Genomic DNA, 9,905 nt, shown 5'->3' on the forward strand with positions numbered 1-9,905 from the left:
CATATTTTTTGGTTTCCTTGATTTCCATATGAGAGAGAGAGAGAGAGGTGGGCTGGCAGTTGTGGCTAAGAGAAAGAGAGGGTGCTTTGCGATGCCAAGCCTCTGCATTTAGCATCGGTGTATTTACATGTTTTTTTTTTTTTTGGGGTGTGTGTGTGTGGAGAAAAAGCGATAGTATTTATTGATAAAACAGAACAAATACAAAGCCTCCTTTCTCATGAACCGAACGGGCCTACGTTTGTCAATGAATAACTAATAATATACACAATGCAAAGTCATAACAAGAAGTACAATTGAAAGCGCACGTACATTTCACATCCATGATCCATGCTTGTAACAGTCACATCTGATTATATATTGGACACTTCAAAACTTACCTGCAAGATTCAATATTATATATATAGAGTTAATTATTTTATTAGTTCCTAAATTTAGACTTGATTTGCATTTGAGTATTCCAATTTCTAAAATAGTTCTCGTGGTCCTTTAACTTCACTTTCGTTAGGACAAATGGTCATGCCGTCAATTTTGTTAACTTTTTCTATTAAATGTAGGGGCAAAATGGTATTTTTATATTAAAACAAAAAAAATGAATAAAACATCATATCATTAAAATAACAATAAAATAAAATAAAATAAAATTTAAGTTTTGGGGGAGTAGAAATCGGGATAGAGGGAGAGAGTATACAAAAATACCATTTTGCTCATGCATTTAACAGAAAAGTTAACAAAATTAACGGCAAGACCATTTGTCCTAACGAAACTGAAGTTGAAGGACCACGGGAATCATTTTGAAAATTGAGGTACTCAAATGCAAATCGGGTCTAAATTCAGGGACTAATAAAAAGATTAACCCTATATATATAGTCTCCCTCTATTGAGGGATCCCTTAAATAATTTTATTAGAATGACAACCTTTAGGGTTACCTATGATTTTTTTTTCCAATGATCCAAACCATCTATTTTTTAAGTCTACATTCATGGATCATCGTTGCAAAAAACTAGACAAATTGAAAACTGTTTTTGACATCCAATTGTGTCCGACAAAATCAACGAACACGGTTCTTCAAGAAAGTACTAAAATTTCATTAATTCAATTGAGTGGTCAAATGATATCGGATTCAAATGATTTTTTATAGAAATTATCTTTGAATGAGTATCTACAAAATAGACAGTTTGAATTAGTGAAATACACTACAGAGTGCGTCTTATAAAAGTGTTCCTCAAATAAGCTTATTTAAGGAATTCTTCAATAAAAACTCTCTCTATATATATAAGAAAGGGAGAGAGTGAGCCTGTTGCGAGTAAGTTTTCTGATCAAGAACTAATTGCTATATTGTTGCAAGTCCCTTCAGTGGAAAGCATATTGTTTTTCATATTCTTATGAATTTTCTCTAAGTCAAACCGTTTTTGTTGTTGTTGTTTTTCATGTTCTTTTTGGTACTTTTAGGTATGTGGAGCATTTTGGTATTTCTTTTCTATTGAACAACAGATAGAGTGTTGGAGATATTCTTGCCTCATATAAATGGAATGCAAGTTTAGTATTTTTTATTGTGATCATAGCATGCTCAGAAATGTCTCACATGTAAATGATCATTTATGCGAACCAATATTCGAGTTTGGAATATACGTTGCTCTCCAGTCTGGTATGTTGGGGTCAACAGATTTTCCGCAAAAGTTATTGCAATGTCTCTCCTAGGGCGTACGAAATCTAAGAGCATCTCTAGCGCAGGGTCTTTAGCCCTGGCAGGGGGGCCCCTTTTGAAGGGTTTAGACCTTCAGTGTGCAACCAACAGCCCAGGCAAGGTCTGGGTCTCACCAGTCCGGGCAAGCTCAAGGGCAGATATTGCCTGGGTTTCAGACCGAGGGCGTTGACATCAGCGAGCGAAAAAAAAAAATTTCAAAAAAATTCAAAAAATGATAGATATTTTTCCTATAAATACATAACAATTTTATTCACTTTCCCTATAAATACATAACAAGTTTATATTTTGTTGCATATTCTTTTTTGTTTTTTTTTCTTGCCCTTGACCTAGCCTTTTGGGGTGGAACCAAAAAAAGCAAGGCTGCCACTATTCACATGAATAGTAACAGCCCTTGCCTTGCCTTTGCCTTAGTCTTAGCCTTTTGGGGTGGACATGCTCTAAGGTTGGCCTTGAAAAATTTCGCTTGCATATTGCACATTTTACAATAAGTAACCAAAACAATTTTACAATCAATTACACAATATACTAACCAAAAAAAAGTACTGAAAAAATGAACACCACCTCTCTCTCTCTCTCTCTCTCTCTCTCTCTCTCTCAATAAATTATCGTCCACATTAGTAAAACGATTTTGTAGCTTATGGGATATTGTATCGATGTCTTTATTTATCTTACATACATGTACTTCATCTTAGGTGCCAATGCTTCAAGATATAGAGACCAAAAACTGTTGGATGCAATCTTGCGGCATCTTGAGCCAGTAAACTACATTAGGGGCAGCTTTATTATTCTAGAAGGGGATGATCTTCGTCACACGGGGCAATCCACTTACCTACAACACTAATACTGGCCATGGCGGAGGAGATTGTGGCTTGTCAAACACTATAGGCTGTCTTGCCGGTAGTGATGGCTATGGAGAAGAAGTTATAACTTGGGCGCCCACATCAACCTCCTTTTTCGACTTGCCCATCTCCGCCAAAACTCTCAAGTCCCACAATAAAGTTGAAGTCTTCACTATCATGGCCTCCGATTTGCAGCTTATTGTCTCTGAATTCTCTCAGTTTTTTCCGCACAGAACTTCCCCACCCAACTGATAGTACTCTTGCCTGAGATACCCGATGGCAACTTGTAGGTTACATGTGCAATGGGTGACCGCCGTAGGTACCACTTGCTAGGCCTTTGTTAATTATCTTTAACCAGATTTTTAAGTGAAACCAGTTATTATTGTTTGTATAATTAAGTTGAGTAGTCTGATCCTTAATTTTAGGCTATATTTGGTAACTGTGATTTGATTGAATTAGGAAGTATGATTGGATTGCATTGCATTAGATTGGATGATAAATATCCTTCATTAGAGTGCTCCGGATTTGTGTCGTGGCTCCCGGGTCTTAGGTCTTGGGTCTAAGATCAAGGGGTTTGGAATAGTGGGATTATATATTCCACCTTCTTGGTAGACTAAATTATCCTACAAAAATGCACATATCTATTTTTATCATATCTACATTCATTTTTAACACTAAAATGACATTGGATTAAGCTAATCCAATAGTACTACTACCTCACCTACCCACCAAATGAGGCCTGAAGGTTTATTATTAGAGCACTTCCACCTTTATGGGAAAGGGCAAGGCAAGGGCTGTCATTATTCATGTGAATAGTGGCAACTCTTGTCATTTTGTTTCCACCCCTATGGGATAGGGCAATGGCAATTACTATTTACATGAGATATGATGAGATGAATTTGTATAGAGTTTTTGGCTCAAGCAGCAGTTCGGGCTGAACTTGCCCTTGGGCTTACCCAAGTGGCTGGGGCCCACTATTTGCCCGAGCTGGAACTCTTAGGCTGGAGCTACCTTTGGTTGCTTGGGCCCCCTCTTACCAGGCTCCCCTCAGCGGTGGAAGTACTCTTAGGACAGACACGGTCCTCCGACAGTTGTAGGAATTTATCCTTTGTTTATGTCATACACTCAATTTTATTTTCTTTCTATTTCCTTAGCCTAAGGCCCACGACGGACACAATAAGGCTCCGATTAGCAAATGAAAGCCACATCAAGGCCGACACTTAATAACAAGTAGCAACCATCAAGGCCCAAAAACACAAGACAAAACCCAAAAATTGCCAAGCTTTACAACTTTTCCTATTGAGAGATGCTACAATATACTAAATTCACACTTACGAAACACGAAAATTAGGATACGAACTTAAGACTTTGTCTGGAAAAACAATTGCTCTAAATTACTATACTAGTGGGTTTCTTGCAGCTTTACAAAGTTTTAATCGTCAAAAACTGACCTGGTAAATAAGTAATTCAGTTTATTTAACACGAGAAAGTTTTAATTACATTGCAAATTAATTTAAGTCAATTAAATTGTCAACTAAAATAAGGGATTGAAATGAAAGTTTTGGGCAGACTTTCAACTTTTAAGCACTTAGTATGTGAAATGTACATATAGTTTGAATTCTTTGATCAACTGGAGAACTCTGGCACGTCTCATTGTGGAAGCTGGAGAAGCTGGTGCCCCAACTCGCACGCAGGACCCTAAACTCTAACATTTCATTTTCTCATCTGCTCTTCTGTTCCAACTATTTTGTTTGAGGTTGAGAAGGACAACATTGTTTTTCCATTGAAAGTCAACCCAAAAGTTCAACTTTTCAAGTCCTTTCCCCAAATCATGGGAACTAAGCAGATGTTCAGTGTTTCCCAGTCACACAAACAGTAAGTCACCTGAGTCTACTTGGATATGTCAGATTTGTGAGTAATTTTTTTATTATTATTATACAATCAATCTTGAACGAGAGACGATCGAATACAAAATTTCGAGTTTATAAATAAATACTCTTAACTCTTGAATTCCATACATACCCGTTCCAATTATGAAGCACCTGTGGTACATTTATCTTTGACTTTTGTTCTCTAAAACCTAAGTATTTCATTTATCACGAGCCACTGACTTGCTCAAATTCAATATGCCTTTAACTGCAAATTTCATTTCTAAAAATTTATGGTCAATTATTGCAATGCCGTAATATGAACGTGACCTCTATTATTTTTAAAAAGAACAATTTAGAATTTTGAAAATAGGCAAAGTCATGATGCAGAAAAACGTGTCAAGGATTAAAAACAGAGGATGATATGGATTGACCATCGCAATCATCTCCAGCTGCGCTGCCCTTTCATGCAGTTCATATGTACAAAATCTTCAACTCCTTCGTAGAAGAATTTTAATTTTATGACAAGACAAATGTTGAACTCATAGCTCACATATTTATTTATTATATTGACATTGCCCAACAACGAATTTTCAATTTTGAAAGTGTTGATTATAATTTTATTATCAACGGCATCATACATACGTATATTTCTAAGTTTAACAAAATTTTGAATCTCATGATGTAACAGCATTTCTGATGGACTCCTAAATGACCTTTTACATTAAAATTTGGAGAGAAGTTGGAAATTCAATCTCAACCACACTTTACATTTGTCTCCGAAAATATTTTGAATTTCAATTTCAACCATACTTCTTTAATTAGCTCCTAAAAAATTTCTAGTGTTTTTAGCTAAAATTTAACTTAAAAATAAGGAGTATCATTTGAAAGAGTTCAATTTTTGTGTGCCAATCCTGTTTGGTAACAGGAACTCCAATTGAAATGCTTTGAGGGAAAAGAAAAAAAACACCACTTAAAATAGTAAAAACCTTTTACTTTACACCTAAGTTCTAACCATAAACGGCGCAATATGGAGGGGAGTCATATTCAGCTAATACCTAAACCAATATGCTTTTCCAGGTCTTTGGAATGGCTCAGAAAAAGTTGTTGATTATGATGTATGTAGAAGTTCAAACCCATGAAATGCAGGGATAGAAAAAGCTAGGCGGTTTCTATTTTCCAGATTTGGTAAAGAGAAGCAGGGCTGAGGGTGACTTCATGCTTCAAATCTAGAACCCTTTAGGTTGAAATTGAACTAAACATTAGGTTATGCATCAACAACTCCATTTCCTAAATACTAAAGATTCTAAGGTTTCATTTTTCTGTCTCAGTGTGACTGTGTATGATGTTGACTTACATCATAAAGCGAAAGTGAAGAAGACAGAATCTGGGGTGGGTTTGGCCCCATGAGGATCAACATATTTATTCAACTTCAGGACAAGAATCACACTCTTTGTCCCAACAACTCTGTTTGCTTTCCTTTGTCAGAGAATCGTGACAACAGAGGTTGAAGAAATCTAAGCTGCTTTTGTTGGCTACAACAAAGACTTGTGATACATGCAATCACATGAAAATTGCGCGTTTAGGTAAAATCAGGTATTTTTTTTAGTCCACAAGGGTTCGAACATAGGAATTGAGTTTACAGTTCGCTTCATGATCACTCTTTTCATTCGAGTTGAAATCTCAATGCTTAGTTTGTCACAATGCTCTTAGAACTTGGAAGAAGCAAAAGGGTTACTATTTTGTAATTACATATGTGCCAAAACAAGAACTCCAAACCTTGACATGGAAATCGGCCATCTCTGGTGGAGCCTAATGGGTATGTTTACAAAGGTTAAGAGGAAAAATGGTAGAAATGAAACAATGTATGCAAAATCATCCAACCATTCTGTGAATGACTTTTTCTATTTGCAGTTTTAATGTTTATTTACACCGATGATCGCCATATTCTTCCCTCCAAGGATATAACAATGATCGAAACGTCATCATGGTACCTCCGGCGTTCCCCCTGTGGAATGTCAAGCAACTCATGGAAGGCCATTCCTGCAAAACCCCAATAGACACATTAAGCTTTATAGTTTCATAAAATAGTAACATCTTCAAAACTTGTTCACTGAGAAAAAAAAGCTTACCAGCTTTCTTTGCTGCTCGAAACAACACTTCTTCGATGAGATGCTGTGCAGGATCTCCTTCGGGAAACGAAGAGATGAACAACTCAACTTCAGAGACAGCTTCTTCATTGGTGAAGTATTGGTAGAGTCCATCTGAAGACAATATTAAGAGTCTGTCTCTTCGGCTGAGTTTGTGGTGGTAGACTGATGGTATACAAGTGAGGTAGGGAGCAGTTCCAACATAGTTGAGCCTAAACATCTCTAGCAAAGCATCATTCCATTTTGGCTGCAACAAAACCAAACCAGATGTTAATGGTTATTCAAAAATGGGCAACAATATGCACAAACAATTGAAATTATAAGATCACAGCTGACAAATATATCACATTTTGTGAACAAGAGCAATTCTCATTCATGTGACATTTATCAAGTAATGAACTTGTTGAGGTTCCTCATACCTGTTTGAGAAAGCCAGCTCCGAAGGCCCGAGTGACCTTCAAATAACCTTTCACTCTGTCATTCATTATTGCAGAAGCATCATCAGGATGTTCATTCTTTATTCTTTGAACTTCCTGAGATTTGAAGAACTTGAGTCTAGTCTCAAAATAAACCATCAAAACAGAGAATATAAGCTCAAAAAAGCACTCTTCTTCATAGAGAGGTGTTTGAGACAAGAAATATTACCTCTTTCACATATGTGCTGTGATCCATTGTGAGCTGAAGTGCAGTCAAATTATTCAAACTGTAACTTTCATCAGCATTTGATGAATCAAGATCATCTGAAGGTTCTTCACTAATCCTTTCCAAGTTCCGCCGCATGTTGGGTTCGGCTTTCCGAGCTAAAACCGCCCTACTATCCCCAACATTCATCAAGTAAACATCATCTCCCTTCATCAACATCACCAAAACACAAGAACCCATCAGAGCCAACTCAGGATTCTCTGTCACCATCTTATCTGCAGTATCCAAAAATGTATCCTCTGTTTTTTTTAGGGCCTCTGAAAGAGCTTTAAGAACATCTTTAGGATCAGGAGACGCCACACCATTTGACACTGGACGTTTCAAATTCTCCTTTAGCTTCCTATCAAGCTCTGGCCTTTCTCTATCCCATTCACACTTCCACCGCCTCTGAGTCTCCTCAAGCTTATTTCCCAAACCATTGCTCTGTTTTCTCTTTGAATTAGCATCTGCATTAATATCCCCATTTTCTAATGCATAATTCTCCCCATGAACTCCATGAACCATCCGATTACTCATCTGGGGCGGATCAATTTCCTTTAAGGAACCCGAATGCAAGTACGAATTCGATGATTTTACTGCCGATGATTCGGTTTCCATTTCCATTTCGAACTTGTCATTCCAGAGCAACCCTTTGAGTTCCTTGTGCACAGCAGAGTAAAGATTAGAAAGTAAATAATCAGGGGCATCAGGGCCATTAAACCCATCATAAATCCCCACAAAAACCCAGCCATGCTCCTCTGAAACCACAACATGAACTCGATCCTCACCCGCTTTCCCTTGCGCCCAATGAAGATTTTGGCTCCCCATTGAGTAATCTCCACTGCAATCTTCATTCTCATTGCTCAAACTCACATGGCTGCTCAAATTAGTGCTACTCGGAGTCGCATTCCCACCACCCATCTTCTCCGAATCCGATTCTTTGACCAATACGCCTCCCTTTACCGGCGCAACACTCGATTTCTGCCCACGACTCACAGCACTTGAAATCGCTTTTCTTATAATCTTCATCAAGCTCCTTTTGGGTTTGGTTTCAATCCCAAAAGAGAGACTTCTCTCTAATCTCTCGCACTCTTTCTCAATCGGACCCGAATACAACCCACGATCAATCGGACCCGATAAGTACCCTCGCTCTATGGGGCCCGATAAGAACCCTCTCTCGATCGGACCCGAACTCGCAACTCCCTGGTACGACTTCCGGGGCACCGGCTGCAGAGGTATGGAGGCGAACGAGGTCGAGCTCTCGAACCTGGCCGCTCGGTCGCAGCCGGCGCTGTATGGATAGAGATCGCAGAGAGAAGTGGAGAGAGGGGTGAATGTGTTGGCGCTGACTGAGGCTCCGGAGATTGATCGGAATGTCGTCGTCGGCTGGTTCGGGTCCTCCGACGAAACCTTCGACGACGACGTTTCGGAGTCCGGCCGGAAGTAGCAAAACGAATGGCCAAAACCCTCGTCGAGTGGGTCCGGTACGCCGACGGAGTTGTCATGTCGCTGGGATATTTCTCCGGCGGTGCAGAAACAGCGACCAGCTTTTGCGACGCGGTTTCCCATTCGAAATGAGAAAAGGAAAAAAAAAAAAATATGAAGGAAAGAATTGGGTTTTGTTGATTGGAGTGTTTGAAGGTGTTAAATTTGACTGTTCATGGCTCTCGGGGCAATTAGCAACTCAAACGGAGGAGGGAATGAGGGAAGTCACAAATAAATGGTTTTTGTTCTGTGAAGAGAGAGAGAGGAGGAGGGAGAGAGAGAGAGAGAAAGAGTTGACTTTTTGAATGTGGGCTTTCAGTTTCTTTGTTTACTTATTTATTACTTTTCTAAAATGGTGTTTAATTTAATATAAAATGGGTTTGAATTTATTTTAATCATGTATAGAGGCGGTTGACTATGAGTTGGGGTGTGGCTTGAGTAAAAGCGTGTGGGGTTTAAGTAGAAACTTGTGATTAATTAATGGGTTTTTCCAAAGAGTCAACAATACAAACAATGGTAATTCATGCTGCTGCTTGTGAGCTTCTGTCACTCTGCATCACAATAAGCTAACCATCACGCATTGGCCTGGCATGGAGACATGAAGGGAATGACTTCGTGGTTTAATTTATTTATTTTTTAAAATTTTATTTGTAATTATTGGTTCGTTTAGCTACTTAAGGCCAGTTTAGCATTGCTGTGCTATGAAAATAATCGCTTTCAGATTTGCTATGAGAGAAAGCAGTTTGGCTTTTAGTAAACTTTTTGTTAAAGTGTTGTTGGTACTGATTCTCACATAATTAGAAAATGACTTCCGCATAATCATTAAACCAGCGCCTCATTAGCTGTTTTCCCTTGTAATCAGAAAATAAACTTTTTGAAATTGATTATTAATTGCTTTCCCTCATAGATTTTCTTATAGTTTACCAACAGATTGGGCTTCCCAAAATTTTAAAAAAGAATCATTTATCATCCCAAATAAGCAATGTCAAACGGGTACTTAATGTGCAATTTCTCTATTATATTTTTATAATAAAAAAGTGCATGATGATATTTTTTTGAAATACTGATAACATCTGATTTGTTATTGGTGTAATTAATTTTCTTCTTTGTTAAAGAAGGATTCAAGTCCAAATTTGTAATGGTTATTTGTTGATTTGGTAAGATTCAAACTATGAA

The 9,905-nt window shown here is 37.9% G+C and overlaps 1 protein-coding gene across 1 annotated transcript; it reads right to left on the minus strand.

The window, feature by feature from the left end:
- Window positions 1-6,090: 6,090 nt before the first annotated feature.
- Window positions 6,091-9,007, minus strand: LOC117631382 (probable protein phosphatase 2C 4). Its single transcript, XM_034364500.1, has 4 exons — window positions 7,209-9,007; window positions 6,983-7,096; window positions 6,546-6,810; window positions 6,091-6,456 (listed from the first exon to the last, which is right to left on the minus strand). The coding sequence occupies exons 1-4, from the start codon at window positions 8,811-8,813 to the stop codon at window positions 6,341-6,343; spliced, it is 2,100 nt and encodes a 699-aa protein (XP_034220391.1). The 5' UTR covers window positions 8,814-9,007; the 3' UTR covers window positions 6,091-6,340.
- Window positions 9,008-9,905: the final 898 nt, after the last annotated feature.

This window comes from Prunus dulcis, chromosome 6 (genome assembly GCF_902201215.1).
Source record: "Prunus dulcis chromosome 6, ALMONDv2, whole genome shotgun sequence".
NCBI classification, from domain to species: domain Eukaryota; kingdom Viridiplantae; phylum Streptophyta; class Magnoliopsida; order Rosales; family Rosaceae; genus Prunus; species Prunus dulcis.

Bases quoted from the DNA above. Each gene is read 5' to 3' on its own strand.
- LOC117631382 (XM_034364500.1), bottom strand. From the start codon at position 8,813: ATGGGAAACCGCGTCGCAAAAGCTGGTCGCTGTTTCTGCACCGCCGGA. The intron at 6,811-6,982 runs GTATGAGGAACC...GTTTTGTTGCAG, and splicing joins GAGCTGGCTTTCTCAAACAG to CCAAAATGGAATGATGCTTT. The intron at 6,457-6,545 runs GTAAGCTTTTTT...GGGGTTTTGCAG, and splicing joins TCGAGCAGCAAAGAAAGCTG to GAATGGCCTTCCATGAGTTG.